Below are 24,740 nucleotides of genomic sequence, written 5' to 3'. Positions count from 1 at the left end.
TAAACATTGAAAGTGTCTTAGTTTTGGGAGTTTTAAGTCACTGCATTGGACATCTTCAAGTGATACAATCTTTCTGAAGAAGTAATCTTCATGCTTACATACAGTTGTCTAGATGATGTAAAAAGTGATATTATGAATTGAGTGAGTTTTCTTACTTTTATATAGTACTGTATTATACTGTACTTTGGTTAGATCTTTACTGCTACTCCTACTTATTGCATTGTGTCTCATGATACATCAATCCATGGTTGAAAAAGTAACAGCGGTATTGTGCTCACTGTCGCCAATGCATCCTGAGATTGATCCCAAGTTGGATGTGAGAAAGGTGTTGTCCAGTGTGACCCCTGGCTACTGAAAACCACAGGATTTCTCTGGGTACTCAGGTTTACTCCTATACCAGCTGATTTGGGAGATTCCCATCATAAGGTTTTCTAGTTTCATTACTAGTGGCTACCTTGGATACAGTAACAAATAACCCTACACAACACTACTGCACCTAGTAAATGAATCAGTGGACTAGCATCCTGCAAACCCACTGGTTGCTGAATGATCCAAGTTTGGGGGTCAGATACATTCTCGGGCCAACACATGCCTAGTACTTTACTTGCCCACATTGTGTAACAGAGTATAATGAACAAACCACCCAACTGGCTAGAGAGCCAACCAGTTGGGCATTCAGTTCTCTTTTATGCATGGAGTTACCAAGGAAGCGAGTTTGTAGTTGCCACAAAAATGAACTTGCATTAAAGAATGTTAGCCTTTGTTTACCAAAGTCATCCTTTTGTACCCAAGGAAGTTAATATGTACTATAGTTAGCCTGTAGTTACCCAGGAAAGTTAGCCTGTACAGTAGTTACCAAGGAAGTTAGCCTGTAATTACCCTGTAAAATTAACCTGTAAGTACCAAGGAAGTTTACCTGTAGGTACCAAGGAAGTTTGCTTGTAGTTACCCATTAAGTTAGTCTGTAGAACCAAGGGAGTTTGCCTGTGGTTACCCAGGAAGTTTGCCTGTAGTTACCCAGGAAGTTTGCCTGAAGTTACCCAGGAAGTTTGCCTGAAGTTACCCAGGAAGTTTGCCTGTAGTTACCCAGGAAGTTTGCCTGTAGTTACCCAGGAAGTTTGCCTGTAGGACCAAGGAAATTAGCCTGTAGGTACCAAGGAAGTTTGTCTGTAGGTATCCAGCAAGGTTGGATAAGGGTGTTCATCATCATGACAATTATAGCATAACAAAAATATCTTATCCTTTATTGATGAATGGTTCATGGTCATGTACAATATGTATATTATGATAAATAACTAGTTCATAAGCCTGTACAATATGTAGATAAATAACTGATGCATGGGCCTGTATAATTCGTGTACAGTACAAAAGCAAGTGCGGCAGTAGAGTGGATACAGCACTTGCCTCCTGTTCCAGGGGTTGGTGGTTCAATTCCTGGGCGCTCCTAGTTCAACCAGCTGTAATTGGGCACTGTACAGGGGTTTACAACTTGGGGAAGTTAAGGCGATCAAGTCCAGAAGTGGCCATGTTGTCTCCTTTTGTATACAGACTACAGAGTGCTGTATCCACTGTCCCTAACAGGTAGTCATGTCTACTATGGGACCCACTTACAGTACAGAATACAAATACATATACAGCTCCCTGACCTACGACCTACTCGACTTACGACCGCCTCAGTCGTACCAAAATTTTATCAAAATACGTATGTATTTTCGAGTCCCAACGTCAGTGATTGCGCTGTGTACTGACAAAATTTTTGTTTGTAATTCACTTTAAAATGGCTGGAAAGCTTAAAAGTGAGAGTTTTGTGGTGCTGAGAAGAAAAAGAGACACCCATTTTAGATTTTCTATGTATTATTTTCGCATTTTCGACTTACGACCTGTATTTGGGTCCCTAACCCCGTCGTAAGTCAGGGAGGAGCTGTATGTGTTCTTAATAGGAAAGAGTCCTAAAATAGAGTACAGTACTGTATACATAGGATTGTGATGTATTTAATGATACACTGAAGGTAAACTAAATTTCTTCTTTTTAACCAAGGTCAATGCTTACCACGGAAACCAATATCAGGTATGGCTGGCATCCAACTGAAAAATATTGTTCAACAGCATTGAACTATTGTATAGTTTGATAGGTAATGATTAGAGATGATATCTAACCCTTGTCAGATATATCTTGCAACTGTTGCTATACGTACTGTATATTCTCTTTGTGGTGCTGCACGCAAGATGATATTGATTCCCTTATACAGTACAGTACCTGTACAGTATTTCTGTCTGGTGACAAGGATGATCATCCCATGTATACAACAGTGATATAAATGAAGAGAGTAACTTTCTTTAAGATTTAACTCAGTGAATTTAGGAGAAACTAAGTGATGAGGATGAGGGATATGCTGGCGGTGGTGGGGTAGTTTCTACAATCCATGTATCCAGCAATGAGGCTTTCACTTGGTATTGGAGTGATTCTTTGTTTATTCTCTCCAACCCCTGAATTTTTATGACATACTTCAGGAGTTTATGTTAAGATTTAGATGCTGTTATGTTATAGTGTTTTTTTTTTTTTTTCAGATATTCCCCCATCAATGACCATGAGTTGCCATCACTGTCCTCAAAGGGTTGAGTGAAAGGAATGAAAATCCAGGTACTGTATATACAGGTATGTGAAATTCTGACTGAGGAGGCTCTCTGTTATACAGTAAATCACATTTGGAGTAGATTTCTCTAACAGTATTATTTTGTAATAACATTATATTACAGTTTGACGCATCAAAATGAGAATGAGTCAATTAAATGAGTGAAAATGGAAACAGTGCAAACTTACAGCTGAGAAGGCCTTTGGATACAGTATTAAGATATGACATTACTGTATCATCTGCATGAAAAGTGTAAATGAAATTTTGGGTAGAAAAATCTTACATACCTTAACTCACCATGTAGTCAGGCAACATAATCAAAAGAATGAAGATACAATATATCTGAATATATTCATATTTTACAAAGGCCCAATATATATACCTGCACAGTGAATCTCATGAAAATTATAATGTAAAAGAACCTGAAAAATCACAAAGTTCAAAACCGTACTAAACCAAAGGTACATCTGTGTAGAGAGTATTTTATTAAATTTCAACAATGCAACATGTACAGTTGAGGACAATATGAATATGGCAGGCAAAGAGTGAGGGAGGTGCTCTATGGGAGGATAAGGCTAAGTAGGAGACTTGCCATCGTTGCATAGAGGTAGCAGTTAAAAGTCAGCAATTTTGGTTTCACATCACAAATTGATTTTCTTAGTTTAATTATGAGGAAGGAACAGCTTTCACTAACAAGATGCTGTAACTAACTCAATTCACCAAAAAAAGAGAAAATCTGTAAAAGTTGAATGTTTGAGGAAACACTCATCACCATCCAGATGCTACATTGCGAAGTCCCCACCTACTACCCTACTCTCCCATACACCAGTTTCTCTGCTGAAGCCTTTTTGCCCACAACTGTACATTCTCAACAAAAATTTCTCGAACACCTGGGCACAATGGACGCGATAATGAGCAGAATGGGGCTTGTCATCTCGGAATGGTTTCAGAATCTTCATTCATTTTTCAGACTGCATAGTGCTTATAGCATTTCATAAGTTTTTGGTGGGAGTGTACATGTCCATTATATATGCAACATCTGTAGAAATTGGCAACAAAAAGTTCAAATACAATAACATTATAGACTACCAACCAGAGGCCTGTGTACTATCTCCCCACTTACCAATAGTGAGGGATAAAATCTTATTGACTAGTAGAGTAAAACACAAGAAGTTGGTATGCATTTGTGTCCTTGACTTTTAGCATTCAGCAGTTAAGTACTGTTGCGGGATGCCAAAATTCCTTGCAGGACAACAGTCCGCTGAAGGGTTATTCCACAATTTACAAGTGCACTTGATATTATACAAATTCTCATTTCATTACCAAGTGTGCAAGGGTTGATGTACAGTACAAGGGGTGAACTCAGTCCTCCACTTTGATCAAGAATATGTATGTAATTAAAATGACTTTACTTTCCCCTGAATATCAGTTTCTACTTATTTGGTAGTTAATTTTGTATGATCTTTCTGAAAGTGAGGTTAATTCTAATTCCCGGTGCAGACTTTCGTGGGGGTAGAGCATGATACCAGTACTGATTTGTTGGTGGGTTCATCAACAAAAGACTCCCATGCTGAAGCTGGAGCTGCACTGAAAGATAAATATATATGATTAAATTATCTAAATATGTGTTAACTATTTATCTTACTTAATTAGTTTAGTAAACCTTGCATTTATAGTGTTAATTTATTTCTCTATGTTCACACTTACACATTTGATAAGTAGCAAAGAATATATATATATATATATATATATATATATATATATATATATATATATATATATATATATATATATATATATATATATATATATATATATATATATATATATATATATATATATATATACATACATACATACACAGTTAACCCTCACTTTACGCGGTTAATGTAACCCGGAGGGTACCGCGGAAAGTGAGGAGATGAATGTGAGCAAACCTTTACAGCAAGTCATGGGTGGTTTAACAGATTTGAAAAATCTACAATTTACACAATGTTAAGGTGAGTGGAGAGGCAGCTAGTGCTGATGTTGGTGCTGCCGAAGCTTTTAAGGAGGAGTTAGATGATGTGATTGTGGAGGGGAATTATTTGCCTGAGCAAATATTCAATGTGGATCAGGTTACAAAACATTGCATGAATGGAATATGGAAGAAAGTCCGGAAAAAAAGGGTGAACAGTTTTAGAGGATTTAATGAAAATGAAGTTATTTCGGATATTAGTAACAAGATAGTGGAGTTAGGTAAACAGCTTCAGTTAGAAATTGATAATGAAGATGTTGAACAGTTGGTTGAAAGTGTAGCAGAAGAGCTCAGTAACGAAGATCTCACAAACTGGAAGCACACAAAGATGCAGAGGAAGAAGCCAGTCTAAATGTAGAACAAGGACCTGCACCCCCCAAAAAGTTTTCAGTGAAGCAAATGGCAGAGGCATTTGCTATAATTAATAAAGGAATGCAAATGTTTGATGGCATGGATCAAAATTATGAGCGTTTTGCCAAAGTTGACAGAATGATCCAAGATGCACTTGCTTGCTACAGAGAAATTTATAACGAAAAGAAAAAGCAAACTGTGCAGTCTAAATTGGACATCTATTTTAAGAAGACCCCCAGTGCGCTCTCCTCACGCCCCACCAGTGCTGCCTTTTCACTCCCTCAAGATGATCCAATACCTTCAACCAGCAAGTTTCCACAGTACATAAACCTGTCTGAAGAGAGCAACATTGATGACCCACCCAGCCCTGTCTCCTCCTCTGCTTCATCTGATTAATATAGTCTCCATGTACAGTATACCTGGAAATAGAAAATTATGGGAGCCCCGTGTGCATTCAGCTGACTACATTAAAGGTAAGTGCTCAGTCACACTGTATCCATTCCTCATTATTTATTACTTTTACTGTACTGTATTTCATTGTAGATTTTTTTTTTGTCAGACTTACGACCATTCCGACTTACGACCTGGATTTGGGTCCCTAACCCCATCGTAAGTCGGGGAGCACATGTACTGTACTGTATACAGTGTATACTGTATCTGTAAAATACCACACGATTTACCTACAACATCTAACATTACCTTTGTCAATATTCAATTTCTTGGGAGGTCTTGCATCTTGATGACGGAAATAGAAATCTCTTGGCTGACCAAGACTTACAGAAGCAATAGGGGTCTGAGCATCAAGATCCTTTTCATCATCTTTGTGTTCACCCATTTTATCACTACCATCCTTGTATCTAATATGAAAAACATATCTTTATTATTTACAATAGACATATAGTACTGTAATTCAATTAAAATCGGAACTTTATATACAGTACATGTACACATTATATATACTGTATAAACCTACAGTACTATACTGAAAAGGGTTCCTCTTGGACACAATTGAAAAATCAAAAGTAAACATGAAACTGAAAGTAAATCTAAATGTACACAATTATAAATAAATATTAGTGCAATTCAACTTTTGCACCCAGCAGGCAAGGACATAATACAATTAACAGATCCCAGTTACACTGTACCGGTAGGGAATTGAGAAGATATTCTCTAACTTACAAATTTTATATTTCTCATTTACAATAAATGTTTGGCAAATGTTAAGAAAGTTGATCAAGATCTGCTACATTACAGTTGGTACAAGAACCTAACCTTGCAATCTACCAGGTGTGTATGTATTATAATGCAGTACTGTACTGTATTATATTTGTGCTATGGTTTTATATTTAGTATAGGTTTTATTATCTAGTATAGGTTTTATTTTATTATTACTGTACCATGTACAGTAGCCAACAAAATACTCTCGACACGTCTGGTAGCACTACTGTACTCATATAGATATTCAGATCGTGTCACAATGTTTCACTCTCCTATCCCGTGTTCCATGAAGCAAGACAAACAAAAGTGTTACTTATACAGTATGCATGATTTTTGGCTTTTATGTACAGGTATGTTTATGTTGTCTTAGATGCTACCAGACATGTCAAGAATATTTTGTCGGCGACTGTACATACACCAGTAGACTATTCACTGTAGGTGATACGGAGGGGAGACAACTACAGTACTGAGCACTGCAAAATCTTGACTCAACTGTATAATAGAAACTGGAAAACACAAATGTGTTTGTACAAAGCTTCTGAGCCTATAAATAAAGCTGTACGCTCAGCTAAACCCAATATTCAATATAAATGTCATAGAAAGATGAAGGCAAACATCAAAGAACCTGCCAAAAGGAAAAAAAAGGCACTTGATCATTTGTCCATGGCATCCCTCTCCCACACAAAGGAAACATCTACGTATGGAAAGTAAGTAGGAAGACCCTCAAAATCACCTTCCCATCCCAAAGAAATAAAATAACTACACCATGCTCAACTGCACTACACTCATGAGTCAGAGGCATTGAAAAAATTCTGATTTATATTATTCAGAGATAGACAATCGTGTATAGCACTGGTAACGAAGTAAGCATATCATGGACCATTGAATTGTTTGAGTGCAATAGGAGCAATCACAACAAAGAAATAAGATGTCCCTACAAACCCCTCCAGGGAGGTCATCAGACTAAAAGCAAGCCCTCAGAGAATCAAGATACAGTACAGTACAGGATGTCTCTGAGTTATCCAGTCAGGATATCTCAGAGACTATGAGAAGTGATTTATTCCAGTATAGTCAACATCAGACCCCCTTAAAGATTTCAAGAGCCCTTAAAATCAAACAATGATTCTTGAAATGATCTTTATTACATGCAGACCTATTAACCCTAAGATAGAATAATCAGTATTCATGGGAACTGGAATAGAGAGTATCCTATTGGTAGCCAACTAGACTTAGGCAAGACCCAACACCTGGTATTATCCTAAGTTAGAGCAAGCCACTGTGTCGTGAAATTAACGCATGGTGTCAAGTAAAGTTGGTCCTAAAACTACACCAACTCACCAGCACCCATAAACAGGACATGAATCTTGAAAACAAACCCCAAAGAAAAAATTAGGTGCAAAACAAAGACCCACTCTTAACTTATATATAACACCTAAAACTGTGGTAATTCCTGCCAACCATCCCTGATGTTACTTAGCTTCTGCAAACATAAAAGGCAAGCTAGTCAGGGACAAAATAGACTGAGATGTGTGTCCTTGATGGAAGGCTATAGCACCTGACCTTTACCAGCTGGGGGTGATATGGAAGGGAGGGTGATTATTTTACCTAAATTGGATTAACATATCAATCCTGTTTAGCATTACAGGACACTGAACCTCTCGGTAAGTAGCCTGTATTATGAGAGCCAACTGGTTAAATGGCTTAAACTAGATACTGTACAGTCCACTGACTTTTGTTCATTTCTGTGAGTTGAGCAACTTTGGGTTTTATGGTAATTACATGCTAGTTGGAAAAACATGACGTACACAGGGTTTGAAGGATGTAAGTACAGTACAAAAAAAAATTGAGGGTGCATAGTTAGTTACCTTACACTGATTCTGAATACAGTAGTACCCCGATTTACGCGGTCAATTGAACCCACAGGGTACCGAGGAAAGTGAAATCCGCGTAAAGTGAACAACAGAACATATGGGATTAATTCCAATAGAGACTGGCCCGACTCCCAAACTCCACTTTTTGACGACACACAACTATGTTGTAGTAAAAATATTATCTTAACTTTATGATGTATGCACACACAATTAATAAGAAGAGTTTAGGTTAGGAAAAATAAAGGTTAAGTTTGGAAAAATAAAGGTTAGGTTAGGAAAACTAAAGGTTGGGTGTAACACTTACATTAGTAGAAGAGATGGGTCGGCATACGGGGATGGAGGCTGGTTCCGAGGCAGAGGGCAGATTACTGGCCCTCAGGTGAATCACCATTACTAGGTGAATCACCATCACTATCAGTCATAGTTGTCAGGGCCTCCCTGACAAATCCCTCAAAGTCACTTTCACTGTCACTATCACTGGCTCTGGCTGGCTGTGGTGGGTTGCGGGCGAAGAACTCAGTAATGCTTTTTTGATGGCTAGTGTTGATGTTGTCTTGATACACCTTGATGTACGGCTCCATAGCCTGCACCAGCCGGGTATGGAAGACTTCATAGCGGTCATCGTCATGGTCGTTGGAAAGGAAGAGCTGTAATTTTTCTGCACACTCGATGGCACCCTTAATATTACTATGCGTTAATTTGTGTTCTTCTGGGATTGACTCACCACCTTCCTCTTCACTGACGTTATCATCTTCCAACATCTCGTCGGCAGTCATTTCAGGATCTCTGATCACCTCCAGGATGTCTTCGTTGGTGGTCTCGGACAAGCCTTCAGCTGTAATACTGTGCGCAGCTTCTCTTGCAAGGTCCAATGCCACTGTCACAGACTGAACCTCACCAGTCACAGGTTGACTCCGCCTCTCACCTGGTATGCCATGCAACACATGCCTCCATGCGTGACGATTCGTAGCTATAGACAGCTGATCCCATGCCTCCACCAAGAAATCTACAGCTTGTTTGACGTTAAATTTTTTCCAAAACTGTTTGACGAGAACTTCTTGAGTCACCACCTCTTGTCCTTGTCGCTTTTGCTCTCGCTATCGGTGTCACCCAGCTTACGCAACTCATCCTTGGTGTTGGTACAGTCGTTCAGGAGCTTGAATTTCTTTGCCGAGTATGCAGCTTTCACACTGCAGATCAACTCCTGGTCCATGGGCTGGATTAATGACGTAGTGTTGGGAGGAAGGAAGACCACTTTTACGTTGGGGTGACGATCCATAAGTAGGGTCGAGTGTCCTGGTGCGTTGTCAAGGAGCAACAAAATCTTGAATGGAACATTTTGTTGCTCGCAGAATTTCTTCACGTCGGGAATGAAACAGTCATCAAACCAGGAGAGTGACAGAGCAGAGAACATCCACGCCTTGCGTGCGGTCAGCCAGTGGACATTAATCTTGCTCATGTCCACGTTCTTGTAGGCGTGCGGCTTGCGGGCTGTGTGAATCACTGATAACTTTGGTTTACAGGTACCGGAGGCATTGGTGGTAAAGAGGACGGTGATGCGCTCCTTCTGCAACTTCCGACCCCGAATCTTGCTGGCAAACTGGACAACAAAGGTTTTGGTAGGCAGCTTTTTCCAAAATAGGCCGGATTCGTCCATGTTGAACACCTGGTCGTCAGTGTACTGCCCTTCCTCCATAACCTCACGTAAGAACGGAGGAAAATCTCTAGCCGCCACACGGTCAGCACTCGCTTCTTCACCACCAATGTTGATGTTGGTGATATTGTTCCTCTTCTTAAACCTATGCAGCCAACCAGAGGAAGCATTGAAGGGTTTGGGCTCTGCAATTCCCATCTTACGTGACACTGCTGCGTACAGTTCACGTGCGTACTCTTGAACGGATCGCGTGTCCACCGCCATGTTGCGTCGCGCCTGACGAATCAAGTAACTCACCAGCAAATTTTCCCCTTTAGCAGCACCTTGTTCTGGCAATACTTGATCATTGAAGCACCTGCAGACTTTGTGATTCTCATGTGCTCCTTGGTCTTGGCTACATCCTTCTTAATAGTACGAATCGTAGATCCGTTGACTCAATGCTGGCGCGCGAGATCAGCTTGACGTGTTACTTTCTCCAAATCTTGAATTATCTGGTATTTCACTTCATAGCTTAGGGAACGTCGTATCTTCTTTGGCTTAGGGCGGCTGGGTCCAGGTAAGGAAAGGTTTCTCTCTGGTGGCGGTGGTCCGGCGGAAGCCATTTCACAGAGCAATGGATGCACGTATACACGGTGTGGCCTGGAGGGATGAAACTGCCGCGGTTAGGTCAAGCGTCGTCTTTCCTCCCTCCCTCCCGCGGGTGGACACGTCATATTACTTTAAACCAATCACAGCTAGCAGCGGAGGGAGGTAAGGATGCATGGCCAATCACAGTCCGATACGTCATATGACGTCACTGATAATGCAACAGAGACATGCACTGCGCAACCTTACCGCGCGGCTTGCCCAGGCGGGAGCAGGCAGAAGGGTCGAATCTAAAAATAGCGTCGAGCCAGACACTCTGCGCATATATGGGTAGATGCACCGCGGAAAGTGAAAGTTCGGTTCTGGCGGGGCACCGCGTAAATGAGAAATCGCGGAAAGTGAAACCGCATAAAGCGGGGTAATACTGTATTCTCTGATTACTGTACAATATATAGGCAACCTCTACCACTATCATCATGTACGTAAATCTTAAGGTATCAGAAGTAAAAAAATGAAAGGTCTAATACCCATAAGCCAATACTGTTCACATCTATTTCAAAAGCTAATAGTACCGGGTATATCCAAATTTATTTTAATCTATTTCTATAAATAACACACAATTACTGTCATTTATGATGCTTACACACTGCATCATCAAAGTGTGGCTAATAAATCTAAGTGCTGGAAAATATATAATTATGATCCAAGTTAGCATACCCCAAATCTCAGGTAAAGATCAATACCGTATTGTAAATGGTCACTATCTTTACCTGTTGACCAGTACAAAGTTGTACTTGTGGCCTGTGACTTTGCAGACTAATTCACGAACAGCCTCTAGTGGTTGTGGCCAGGGTCGTGCCGGTGTCTTGATGCCACTGTACTTGTAGGTCAGACCAGGGTCCCCATAAGTTGCCTAGAATAATTGTTGGAGGTAATGACCTTCATTATAATACAAAGAAATAAAAAAACATAGAAAATAAAAGCTTAGGTAAACTCTCAAATGCCCCTTTTTGGACTATACTGTAGTTGACTTGAGGGAGGATTACTAATTGTTTACATTAGTTCCAGTCACTGTTATCAAGGTCTCCTGAGCCCTTAACTGACAACTTGGAGAATAACTCTTGACAGGAAATATGAGTATAACATATATTATATACGTAACTAGCTATTACAGTAGTTTCTACCACTAACAAATACAGAAGGAAAAGCTATATAGATGTACAGGTACTCCCCGACTTACGACGGGGTTAAGGACCGACATCCAGGGCGTAAATCGAAATGGTCGTAAGTAGGAAATGCTTAAATAACACATAGAAAATCGAAAATTTGGGTCTCTTTTTCTTCTCAGCACCACAAAACACTCACTTTTAAGCTTGCCAGCCATTTTAAAGTGAATTACAGATGAAAATTTTGTCTGTATACTGACTTTGGGACTCAAAAATACATAATTTTACCACATTTTGGTACGACTGAGGCAGGTCATAAGTGCGGGTGGACGTAAGTCAAGTCGGTCGTAAGTCAGGGAGTACCTGTATAGCATATCACTCATAAACATTTATGGTACAGTACCTGTTTCCTGGGTATGTCATGCCACTTGCCAAAAATCTTAACTTTAGCCAGGGTTCCAGTGAAGTAGTCCAACTCTTTTTCAAACACTTGTACAAGAGCATTTGCAACATTCCTCGGAAACAACAGTGTATAATCTAGATCAAGATTGTCCTTACTTATCTTTCTCCACTGTAAATTGTCGGTTCTTACACTAGGAAAAGCCAAGTCTAGGTTCTTATACAAATAGGAGGAATAAGGATCAATTAATTCTGCTGTTTTCTTAAGTTCACTTGTATCATGATCCACTCCATCTACTTTTCTTATATTTTCCTCACATATAAGTTGTTTTTGTGAAGTTATTTTCACTCCAGTCTTCAGGTCATGAAATTTTTGCACTGACTGCTTCTTTCTTTTGAGAGCTCCTTCATCGATGCCTGGTTGTTTCTTTGTTTTAACTATATAGCGGTTCATGTCTTGTTAATGCAGCTGAACTGTGGAGAAATAAAGACAATTTATGACATTACTAGTCACAGTACAGTAGAGAACATAATGAAGAGAAGCGCAGTGAAATTGCTGAAAATTCAAGAAGTAAAACTGAAGTTATAATTTAAAATAAAATAAAAAAGCTCACCAAGAACAAAAAATTTTCTTTATGCAGTAATTTACATAAGAGGCAGAAAAGGTAATTCAATGCAACTGTTGCACTACAGTAAATGTTGTTGCATCTCTTCTCTCCAATAACAAGATACTGTAGTAGTTCTATCTCTCATAATTTGTTATCATTGTTGAAGCACAGAAACAGCATCATAAGAACAAAAATACAGTACCTTCAATGAAATATATTGTACAATACCTGTAGTTATCACTGTTCTTAAGCTTAATTCTTTTGTTCTTACTCTACTTTACCTTATCCTCTTTGTCATTAACCGATCTCTTAGCTACTTGTCTCTGTATTTAATACAGGGAAATACTTGAACTAATACAGAAGGTCCCCGACTTACAAACGCCTGCTGACACGAACGGGGTTAAATTTGAAATTTACAGTACAGTCTCTCCTCGACTTACGACAACCCGGACATACGACCGCCATGGTCGTATAAAATATTTTTCAAATTACGTATTTTCTAGTACTGTACCGACGTTAGTGATCGCGCTGTGTACTGACAAAATTTTCATTTGTAATTCCCTTTAAAATGGCTGGCAAGCGTAAAAGTGAGAGTTCTCGTGGTGCTGAGAAGAAAAAGAGATACCCACTTTAGAATTTTTATGTATTATTTTCGCCTTTTCGACTTACGACCTGGACGTCGAGACGGAACGCTGCCGTAAGTCGAGGAGAGACTGTAGTGTATTTTATTTACCTGATGACTTGTTTCTTACTGTCATTTACTGTATTTTGTCATTCTATTTCTTCTTTTGTCTTAAATTATGTGATTTTAGATTTATATAAGGACTTAGGCTATGATATAGTGGGATTTTAAACATTGTTTTGTAAGTACGGTATGCATATAGCATGTGTTCCGACTTACGTACAAATCCGACTTACGAACGTTCTCAGGAACGGAACCCATTTTAACCTGAGGACCCCCTGTACTGCACTAATATCCAATATAGTACAATACTGTACTGCATATCATTGCTTAGTGTACTGTGTTATATATCATCTATTACCCATTATCATGTACTGGATATTAGCTCAAGACAAAGTAACAATCAGCAGAACAACTGCCCATATGGTTGGTAAGGTGGTAAGTGATGTAATAGCAGATAACAAAATACAGTGTAGGGGTGTTAGTGCTGCAGAGGTAATATGCATCTCTCTCACCATTGAAGGTCAATTTACAGTAGAAGACAGTTCGATATTGGATTTTTTTTTATTGCTAATGATTATTTCAGACAAAAACAAAAAGATTTTCATCTATGACACTTTTGGCAGTCTTTACTCATAATCGAGATATTGGGAATTAAAAATCTGAAAACTAGTGTCACACTGTACTGTACATGAAAATCATCTTGTTTTTGTCTGAACTTATCATTAACAATACAAAATAAAAATTGACCCCACTGTGTACTATATACTGTAGTGTGAAGTAAATCATGATAAAAAGAAGGAAGAGAGTAGGTGAAAGAACAGAACCCTGTGGGACACCACTATTGGTAGAGAAAGAGCGAGAGATCGATCCCTTGACAACAACTGCCATGGATCGGTTCTCAAGGAAGCTAGAGATTAGAAAACAAAGTGGGGAAGAGAAACCATAAGAGGGAAGTTTAGAAAGCAAAGACTTGTGCCATACCCTGTCAAATGCTTTGGAGATGTCGAGAGCCACGATGAAAGTTTCCCCATAATCCCTAAGAGAGGATGACCAAAGATGGGTCCAATAGGAGAGCAGTATGGCGAAAGCCATACTGGTGATCCGACAAAATAGAATGGCGTTCAAGGTGACGGAGAAAATGGGAGTTATAGATAGTTTCAAAAATCTTAGAGAGGGATGAAGTTAGGGCAATGGGGCGATAGATAGAGGGATTAGAATGGTTACCCTTCTTCGGGATGGGCTGAACTAAGGCATGCTTCCAAGGAAAGTCAGTGAAGAATTCTCGCAAGGATTGCCAGTTTGCCCTCCGATTGTGCCATAGTTGACGTTAGAGAGAGTGGGGGAGGTGGTCCTGCCCAGTTTGATTTAATAGAAATAAGATTGTGATCAGAAGAACCTAAGGGGGCAGAAATTGAGTATGAATAGTGTGAGGGTTAGAGGTAAAGCAAAGATCAAGAATGTTAGGAAGTTGATCGTGTCGATCAGGAAGCGTGTAGGGTGTTTGATTACAGTAGTTTTTCTAAATCATTAAGTAAGGAAAAAGAGAGTGCCTCAGCTCCACCTGGGTCATCCCTTGCGGAGCCAAGCCAGTCTCTGTGATGTACATTGAAATCCCCTAGGTAGAAGATCCCGGTGTTGGGGTGTGTGGATAGCAACGACTCATGGCAAGAAGTGAGATAGTCAAAGAGTTCAAAATAGTTGGTAAAGTTGGGAGAACAGTATAGGAAACAAAGAAAAATAGTTACAGTTTGTAGAGATATCTTGAGCCAGATGACATCATAAAGGGAAGATTCAAGATCCATGAGTCGGGCTATAGGTGTACATGTGTTGCAGTAGGCGCATACACCTCTCTTAAAACGGAAGGAGGTATAAAGGTTGTAGTTGGAGACTTGAAAAGGTTTGGGTGAAGCTGCTTTGGTCAGTTGAAGTTAAGATAGTAGTAAGAGGTCGTGGGGAGAAGTTAATAGATGGTGATCCACAGAAGGAAAACTGAATCTCATGCCGCGAATGTTGGAAAAGTGAAGTGTGAAAAAAGTCGATCCTCCAGCAACCGCGGTGGCGTCAGTTGAGGCCCCAGTAACTTTATGACGATCAGGTCAGCCCTGGGGTCCACAACCTTCCCGACCAGTGGGACCCATCCGAGAAGGCCCCACTTCAATATTAATATCAACTGACATAGGAAAATAAAATAAAATGAATAAAACAGATCAAGAATGAGTATGGTTATATTTGTTGTATTGTCAATAGTATGAGAGGCAATTGATATCCTGTAATTGTGTGTAAATAAGGCAGAAAGTCAGATAAGCAACCTGGGATTTGGTCACAATTTTCGTGATGCCATATGGCAGCAGGGTCTACCATTAGACAATGCACTGTGCTTCCAATATCTTCCCAGGCGGTAGTACCTCCCTGTTTTGTAGCTGCCTACTACACCCCAAAAATAATACCAAGGAATACATTGGTAATTATTTACGACTAATCCGTGTCTGAAATTGATCGAAAACGATTATAAAAATGCTGGATTTTCAGTCATTTTATAGTGGACACTGTTGTAGTTTGTGCAAATGTGTTAAAAAAATGGGTAATTGTATAGGATTAACCTGCAAGCAAAACTGATTGAAAACAATTATAAAAACACCGGATTTTCATTTTTATATTATAGTGGACACTGTTGCAGTTTGTGGAAATATGTTAAAAAACGGATATTTTAAAAATAAATGTTACTTAGCATTTGTGGGTATGAAGAACAGACCTAACCAACCAAACCAAACTAACCTACCTACCTAACCTTACCCAACTTCCCCGGTATATTAAACAGAAAGAACTTACTATGATATGGTGAAATTTGAGGCATTTCTAGACGCGAGGTTATACGGCCACATAGGCGCTATGCAGCCCGGAGGGTTAGTCCTATATACTAACTTCTTTTTTTTAATCTATTTATTTAAAATTTTACAATTTTAGTTTCGGTCATCCGGGGAATCTTAGGAATTAGGTTAGATTGTAGTGGATACTCTCCCCTACAACTGCCACTGCCATTTATCGCTGACCAGCCGATCACTTTTCGAGTCTCCCAGCCAAAGCCTCGTGGTCTGACAGAGTGGGCCCAGCTATCAGCGACGTTTACTTCCAGCGGACCTCCTATATAAAGCTCCCAGCCTTGCCGTTAAAGCCCTTCAACCTAGAGCCCAGCAACATACAACACCTCCTCTCAGTAAGCTCCTCACCACACAGCAACTCCCTAGCACTGCACTGTGCTTACAAAAAAAAAAAAAAATATATATATATATATATATATATATATATATATATATATATATATATATATATATATATATATATATATATATATATATATATATATATATATATATATATATATATATTTATAAGAAAACCGCCATAAAGAGTTTTCCTTCTCCATCCCATCCTGAGTGCGAGACATCACTAAAACCCTCAAGATATCCAAACTATGTTTTTTCCGATGGGTTTTTAAGTGTTTTGAAGGAGTTGGACCTTCATATGTCGGAAACCACATATTGTGGATATATAAATACGGGGATGTGCATAACTAAAATTTTACTTACTCCTTTGCTTGTATCCTTTATTCCTTCCTCTCCAGAGTTCAAGTGTTCGACCTCTTGTAATATTGCAATACAATATTTTGTAAACACACTCACTACACTACACACCTAAACCATAAATAAATAAATAAATAAATAAATATACATATATATATATATATATATATATATATATATATATATATATATATATATATATATATATATATATAAATATATATATTATAGCCTGGTATTTAAAAGACAATGATCATTAGATAATTAGGTCTAGTTAACGGTCTAATACTCAATACAGGTATTTGTTTATTTTTTCAAATTTCCTTAAATCCGCAATAAATTAATAAAAAAATTAAATGCAACTTTTATTTAATTTATCATTTGCTCATATTACTAAGAAAAGTGTATTTGACAAATGGATATTATGAATAAAAGGAGCTTTCCTTTTTAGTTTATTATTCAGTAAATTTAGTTTTGCTTTAGTTAACAAGTGGCCGTGAGTGGTGAGGCAGCTGGACCTGTATATACCTTTATTGTTGGTGCTTAACTTAAAGTATTTATTGATTTGTTTATGTTAAAGGTTAGTAACTGAACTTTTGATGGTTATATAGCACTAATACAAGAGCGAAATTCATTGAAAACAATTATTAAAACGCCGGATTTTCATGGTTTTATTATAGTGGACACTGTTGTAGTTTGTGGAATTATGTTAGAAATTTACATTTTAGAAAATAAACGATGCTTAACATTTGTGGGTATGAAGAACAGACCTAACCAACCAAACCAAACAAACCTACCTAACCTTACCTAACCTAACCTAACCTTACCTAACTTCTCGGGATATTAAACAGAAAGAACTTACTTATGATAAAGGTGAAATTTGGGGGATGCTGGACAACTCATACCCAAGCAACTCGTACCCATCAGAACATGTCAACTCGTACCCAATTACGAGAGTTTGTACCAATATATATTCACACATATATACAGATATACAGTATATATATTATATGTATATAGTTCCACAATGAAAACGTGGACAAGGTTGATTTTAATGTAAAGGTACAGATAACGGCTACAACCACAAGTTATTTGTTGATATTCTTTATTTTTGCCGTACTTATTGTGTTGGTGATTTTAAGTATATTAAAAGAAACGACAACTTTATATTATGATGTTTAGTATTTTTTATTTGTTTATTTACTGAACTCTATCCCGCTTCACAATTCTCCTCCCGGCGCCATTTTTGTTGTTTACCTCACTGAATCCCTCTTCAAGAGTCGTTTCCTATAAGTGATGGTGAACTCTTCCACGAATTCATCCTTGCCTTTGTTGATGTATATCAACCTCAATATTAAGGTAAGTTGTTTAACACATAAATTAACACGATAATTCATAGAACCTAATAGAACCTGACCTAACATAACCAACCTATAGATATGTTAGGTCAGGTTCTATGCATTGTCGTTTTCATTTTTGTGTTTAATATCATGATATTAGTGTGTAGAAAATTTTTCTACCAATTCAGACAATTCCTTCTGGTGGTAGCCGTTATCTACCGGTCCGACTAATTACCCAAATTTAGTCGCAATGAAGTCAAATAATGGTCCTACATGAATAAATCAGACTGCCAATCACTTCTCGACTAGTATTTGGTGTCACAAAGTCACAAAAAATTGGTAAACTTAATTTAAACCGAGTTAATAGATCGCGTGCTTGTACCGAGGGAGCGAGTAATTACCCAAATGTAGTCACAATGAAGTCAAATGATGGTCTTACAAGTGTAAATCGGGCTGTGAATCACTTCTCGATTATTATTTGGTGTTATAATGTCACAAAAAATTGGTAAACTTAATTTAATCTGAGTTGTGTTAGGTTAGGTACATGCACTCGATCTATTAACTCAGATTAAATTAAGTTTACCAATTTTTTGTGACTTCGTGACACCAAATACTAGTCGAGAAGTGATTGGCAGTCTGATTTATTCAGGTAGGACCATTATTTGACTTCATTGCGGCTACATTTGGGTAATTAGTCGGACCCGTTATCTACACCTTTACCGATTTTAATATATGACTAGCCCGAATATTGGGTGACACATAATGAAGTTATGTTACTCATACTGGTCTTGTTTCCGTGGTCGTGACATTTTAAACAAATTTATCCCGAGTATCATTAATATACAATAACATAACTACAGTGGGGTATGCTGTAACGAACGGATCCTACTACGAATATTCCTATAACGAACGGTTTTACCTATAAAATTGAGAATGCTATAACGAACGAAACTCCTACAACGAACATTATTTAATTTTTTTTTTTCTAATTTATTTTTTTTTATTACAAGTATTAATGATATTCTTTGTTTCAGGGGTTTAGATGCATATTTATGCACTTTTTTACAATTTTTACAATTTTATATTATATTTTTCAGTGTTAAGTGGTTGTATTTGGGGGCCTGGAACGGATTAATCCTATAATGAACGAATGCTATAACGAACAAGGTTCTAGAACCAATTACATTCGTTATAGCATACTCCACTGTAATTGTATATGTTTTGGCCAATATTCTCACTCTTCGTTCTTTTATACCCTTATTACTACTGTATTTCATTCTTGACGTTGACATGTCAGAAGAAATTCCTGACGATGTCACCCACTCGGTTGAACAAGTTCGTTATACCAGAAGAATTATCAGAGAGGAGCCCTGAATTATATACTGTATACTAACTGATTTGTTTACAAAAAGCTGGAGCTGGAAAATCAATCTGTTTTTATGCATGTTTATATTTCGTTGACTTAGGACCATTTTAAATGTTTACATTGCCCAGTTTATAAATTGAAACTGCCAAATCTATAAGCCTGAAATCTGTATATTGCAAGGAAGTTATTATAAACCACTTAGTGTGTATATGTACTTGTAGTGCAAGGTTTGTGTGACAGAATACTAACATACAGTACATGTACTTACCCGTACGTAATGAGTTGCAACCATTTAAAGCCTGCATTACATTTCCCTATTTCACTTCACTTTCCAACAAGATTTGCATAATCTTTTGTAATCATAGATAAAGCTAAAATGCATGGTATATATACTAATAGGTATGGATTATCTCTTAAATTGGGTGTAAGTAATCTTGGGTACGACTTATCTCGTGAGTTGGGTACAAGTTTTCTTGGGTACGAGATGACCCTAACCTGAAATTTGAGGTATTTTCTGGACGAGAGATGATACGGCCCCATCGGCGCTATGCAGCCCTGGCGGGTTGGTCCTATATATTAACCAATTTTTCCACAGCTTTAGTAGATGTATTTAGTTCATTATTTTCTTCACATACATGAAGAAGCATATCCTAGTGCTGTATCTGTTGTGTGTGATGATTTTTACCAGCTTGAAATTCAATCATTGACTTTTTTGCTACATTATTAGACTACCTGTACTTGAATGAATGCTTCGGGTGTATGCTTTTCGGTGTGTATGCTTAGTTTATGATTCGAGGTTTTCCGAGCAACGTTACACAACCTGTTTCTGAATGGTTGGTGGTTCTACATCTGCGACCTTTGAGCATGAATGGGTATGCCTGTACGTACAGTATATGTATGTGTTTTCGATTGACGTGAATCCTCTGAGGCTTCAGATCATATATTACATGACTCAGAGTGGATGTCATAAATTGATACCAATGCCATGCCAGTCATCAGTGGGATCTTACATCGATTGGAGCGAGGAATTTTCAGGGAGACATTGCAAGATGTGAGAGGTGCTATTATTGGCCTTCACAACGAAGGTATGTGTAACGCTGAGACAGTAGGGTGAACTGGGTGAGCGAACCCACAGTATCACAATGGGTTAGGCGCCATGAAACAACTGGTGCCATACTAAAACTTACAACCACAAATGTCTTACTATAGGTGGTGGGGGTTCTGTTGCTTGCAAGTCCCTTAATTTGAAACCTTATTTCGGTGTTAATTAAACCTATGCAATTTACATATCACTAACATGGCACATCCTGTGTAGATTGATATATTGCATACTGGTATTGCTGTAGCTGTTCACTCTAATATCAAGTGCTATTTGCTTAGTCACTCTTCATAAGTCAGACATATCGTGAACAACATGAGTTGGCATATTGTTAAAATCAGTTTGATTAAAACTCCGTTAGTACAATGACGTACTAATGGTGAAATGTCCGGTTTGAGGTCTGTCTCAGTTACGATGTTCTGAAACACTTCCATTCAATCTATATTTCAGTGTTATTGTAATTATCATTCAGTGGCTTGTTTACAAATGCCTTGCTTCTACCCAGCATAATACAAACATTAATACTGTATAGTTTAATGAATTTCTTGTTATATTGAAGTAACTTGTACTGTATGCCATACATGGATGACTCCCACCCCCAATCCTACCTCCATCTCTAGCTGTTGCTGATATGATGTGCAGGCGTACCAACTTAAGATGTTGCACTGGGGATCATATCAAAGCATTTCATCTAGCGTTTCAAATTGTAGCGACAGAAAATCTAATGATACATTTCTGGGGAACTGTACCTTTGGCTCCTCAAAATGTACCAAGAGAAATTAACTCAAGTTACTGGTTAATGTGCTTAACCTTCAGATATACAGTATATACACAGTACAGGTGCTATACGGTTCTCTTTATTTTTCCATGGTGTACCAGAACACTATACTGTACAGTATGCATTTCTTGGTTGTCATTAGTAAGTAAATAATCCTTTTAAGCTTTGGTGAATTTGGGGGGGCCTCCGGTCCCTAATCCAATACAGTTCAGTATTTTGTATTGAAATGCATGTGCAGTACAGGTTGGACCCTGCTAATCTGGGACCTGATGGTTCGGGAAAGTGTCATAGTTCACTTCTAGTGGCTGTTGCCACTATTTTACCTTTAAATACTTATAATTTGCCCCTAATTGTGCCTCCTAAGAGACTAGCAAACAGTGGAATTGGTTGTAATGCAGCAAAACATAAGCAAGTAACATTAACTATTTTAGAAAAGATGTCTATACTGAAGAAATTAGACAGTAAGAGTACATTTTCTGCATTATTTTGCCTTTTTTAACCTCTGCTTCGATGGTTTGGAATTTTCGCTAATCCGGAACCGTTCTGGTCCCAAGCTTCCTGGATTAGCGAGGTCCAACCTGTACTGTATTTTTATATTGATATTTTATTTTGTGAATGTTCTCGATACCTATTTCATGAAAATAACTGAGGCTGCTGTATCTTCAAAAACAACTGTATCGTCTTACATTATAGAAATAATGTTGTGCTCCTTCTGTTCTATTGGAATATGGTACAGTATTGAACTCTTTGTTTTGAAAGATTTTAATTCCATGGAAAATAGCGACTCATTTTATAAAAATCCAAGGGTTGACCTCGTCTGGAACCAGGGTTGAGTACAGTACAGTAAAGCCTCGACTAACGATGGTAATGTGTCCTCTAAGATTGCAGTGTAAGGTGAATCATTGTAACGTGAATCATTAATTACCATTAAAATAAAGCAATAATAATGAGATGCGTTCCCTAGTGTGACCTTTTCGTTGCTTTTGTGTGGCTCTTTACCCTCTTTTCCTCCTAAACAATAAAATTATTTAAAAATGCAAACTTTATTCTTTAAATACTGTTTATGAATGAACAGTACACAATATAAATCAGTAATAATATGGTCACACAAGAGGAGATGGGACGCCATTGTTGTTGGCGGTGTTTACACCCATAATGTCGGTTATCCATCTGAAACAAGAAAATAAGACCCCAGTTGTTGCTGTAGTAAAATTATTGTAAAAAAAATACATATGTATGTTTTAATTAATGTCATTTAATGTACAGAAAAAGTAACCACTGATGTTAAAGAAAAAAAAGAGTGATAGCGGAATGCCTATGTATACGTCCACTCTCAAGGAAACCGCATCATTTATCTTATTAAGAATACTTTATGTACAAAAGGTGCATATTGTTTTTTACAGTACTTAATATCTATTTGATTGAATTAATGTTTATACGTATATGGAAAATGAGCAATACAATTCATTAATAATACGTAGAATATTAAAACACACAAGAAAAGACGAGACGGCATTGTTTTCGTTGTGTATACATCAGTGATGATAGTTCTACATATGAAACTGAAGAAAATAAGACCCTGGTTGTAGCTGTAGTAAAATTTATGTAAAAAAAATGAATATGTATGTTTTAAGAAATGTTATTTAATGTTAATAAATGGAACAATAGACGTAGCTAGACGGCAGCTACCAAACAGGGAGGTACTACTGCCTGGGAAGATATTGGAAGCATAATGTGTTGTCTAATGGTAGACCCTGCTGCCATATGGCATCACGATAATTGTGACCAAGTCCCAGGTTGCTGATCTGACTTTCTGCTTCATTTACACGCAATTGCAGGGTCTCAATTGTTTCTCTTACCATTGACAACACAACATACATATATCGTTTCTCACTTTTGATCTTTTTTTTCATTTTTGTATTTATAATTCTTTATTATTATTATTATTATTATTACTACAGTTACTGTATTATTATCATCATTATTTTATTATTTAATTTTTGTTTGTTTTATCATAAATTTTATTTATTATGAATTATTATGACTATTATTTATTTTTATTATTATTATTATTATTATTATTATTATTATTATTATTATTATTGTTATTATTATTATTATTATTGTTATTGTTATTATTATTATTATTATTATTATTATTATTATTAATATTATTATTATTATTATTATTATTATTATTATTATTATTATTATTATTATTATTACATTTTCGCCCCCCAGGCCCCGATGTGGGTCAGTGACTTGTGTCCGGGTGGGCTAATCCCCATTAAAAAAAAAAGAATGGTAAAGAAAAAACGAAATGGATTGGGAGCGCCAACATGTGTAAGTGTGTATATGTTAAAACATCGTCATTTTTCTCCATAAGAAAATGAAAGCACCACTTATTACCGTTCATGTATGTTTTAAATAAGACTTACTAATGTAAAACAAAAATTCTACTCGCCAATGGGGGTAAAGTCTAAAATATAAGGACAGCCAATGAATATTGTGCGAGTTTTTACTCAGATGACAAAGTCATCAGGTTCAACTCTGGCTGAAGCTGTAGCTTTTCATAAAGATGTCATAGCTGTTGCTGAAACTGTTATTGAACCTGAAGTTGTTGCTGAAGCTGCTTATGAGGCTGAATTTGATGGTGTAGCTGAAGTTGATGGTTTAGGCCTTCCAATAAAGCTGTCTAAAGAACCTTGCACAGCTGCTTTCTTTTCTCATTATACATCTTTATGTGGAGTTCATGTGAGTTTTTCACGTCCCTGTTAATTTTAAGGCTTTGTTCTGTTAATGGATCCCCTTAGAAAATATGTTTATTGCGTGCTCCATATAATATCCACAGACCTCTCACCTTTTTCATATTGTTTAACGCATCTAGTTTCTCAGCTAAGCTGATACACTTTCTTTTAGCTTTTGAACCAACACTACCATCACTTGCTCTCTTGTTCATGTTGAATAGGGACGCAAAAAAGCCGTGAGAAACCTGAGAAAGTTTTTCTCCTTTTCCTGTTCAGATGCATGAAAACAAAGGGGCTGCCAAACTGTGACTGTTTATACTAGTGATGCTGGCGTTACCATTCACAAGCCCGGCAGCCTCCATGCGCAAGGCGTGTTTTTTATTTTATTTTAATTTTTTTATGTAATACATATCGGGATTTGGTTATTATTTATGTGAACATGTAATTTATTTTATTTTTATTATATTTTTGTCGTAAATGCGAAGAAAATAACGGTGTAAATTGAATTGGGTCCTAAATTAACTAGGGTCTTAAATATGAATCATCATTAGTAGAACCATCGTTAACGGAGGCTTCCCTGTACATTATTTTTTTAACATGTGTTGTTATACGATTCAAAAGTAGAAAACCTACCTTCAGTTT

The 24,740-nt window shown here is 37.4% G+C and overlaps 2 protein-coding genes across 6 annotated transcripts in view; one reads left to right on the top strand and one right to left on the bottom strand.

Annotated features, from left to right (window-relative positions):
* Positions 1–1,803: 1,803 nt before the first annotated feature.
* Positions 1,804–17,690, bottom strand: LOC121872674 (DNA oxidative demethylase ALKBH2-like). Of its 2 annotated transcripts, none has more exons than XM_042375648.1 (5): positions 17,631–17,690; positions 11,899–12,368; positions 11,100–11,242; positions 5,701–5,858; positions 1,804–4,220 (listed from the first exon to the last, which is right to left on the bottom strand). In XM_042375648.1, the coding sequence occupies exons 2-5, from the start codon at positions 12,346–12,348 to the stop codon at positions 4,081–4,083; spliced, it is 891 nt and encodes a 296-aa protein (XP_042231582.1). In that variant the 5' UTR covers positions 12,349–12,368; positions 17,631–17,690; the 3' UTR covers positions 1,804–4,080. The 2 variants fall into 2 exon arrangements, with proteins under 2 accessions (XP_042231582.1, XP_042231583.1); XM_042375649.1 differs by lacking the exon at positions 17,631–17,690 and adding an exon at positions 16,775–16,873.
* Positions 17,231–24,740, top strand: part of LOC121872673 — a 23,429-nt gene continuing 15,919 nt past the window's right edge. The window contains exon 1 of one of the 4 annotated variants that reach the window (XM_042375644.1): positions 17,231–17,348. The gene's annotated coding sequence lies outside the window, so the exon portion shown is untranslated. Of the gene's footprint in view, positions 17,349–17,469; positions 18,128–24,740 lie in introns of those variants that run through there. The other 3 variants (XM_042375645.1, XM_042375646.1, XM_042375643.1) reach the window with 3 other exon arrangements.

Source organism: Homarus americanus, unplaced genomic scaffold (genome assembly GCF_018991925.1).
Source record: "Homarus americanus isolate GMGI-L3 unplaced genomic scaffold, GMGI_Hamer_2.0 scaffold39155, whole genome shotgun sequence".
NCBI lineage: Eukaryota > Metazoa > Arthropoda > Malacostraca > Decapoda > Nephropidae > Homarus > Homarus americanus.
The sequence above is the reverse complement of the archived record's forward strand: the minus strand, read 5'-3'. Positions and strand labels throughout refer to the sequence as shown.

What these genes read in the sequence shown, in the direction of transcription:
- LOC121872674 (XM_042375648.1), bottom strand. Translation starts at nt 12,348, where the DNA reads ATGAACCGCTATATAGTTAAAACAAAGAAACAACCAGGCATCGATGAA. An exon ending in ATGACATACCCAGGAAACAG is followed by an intron (nt 11,243 to 11,898) that starts GTACTGTACCAT and finishes CAATTATTCTAG; the next exon opens with GCAACTTATGGGGACCCTGG. An exon ending in AACTTTGTACTGGTCAACAG is followed by an intron (nt 5,859 to 11,099) that starts GTAAAGATAGTG and finishes TTTTCATATTAG; the next exon opens with ATACAAGGATGGTAGTGATA.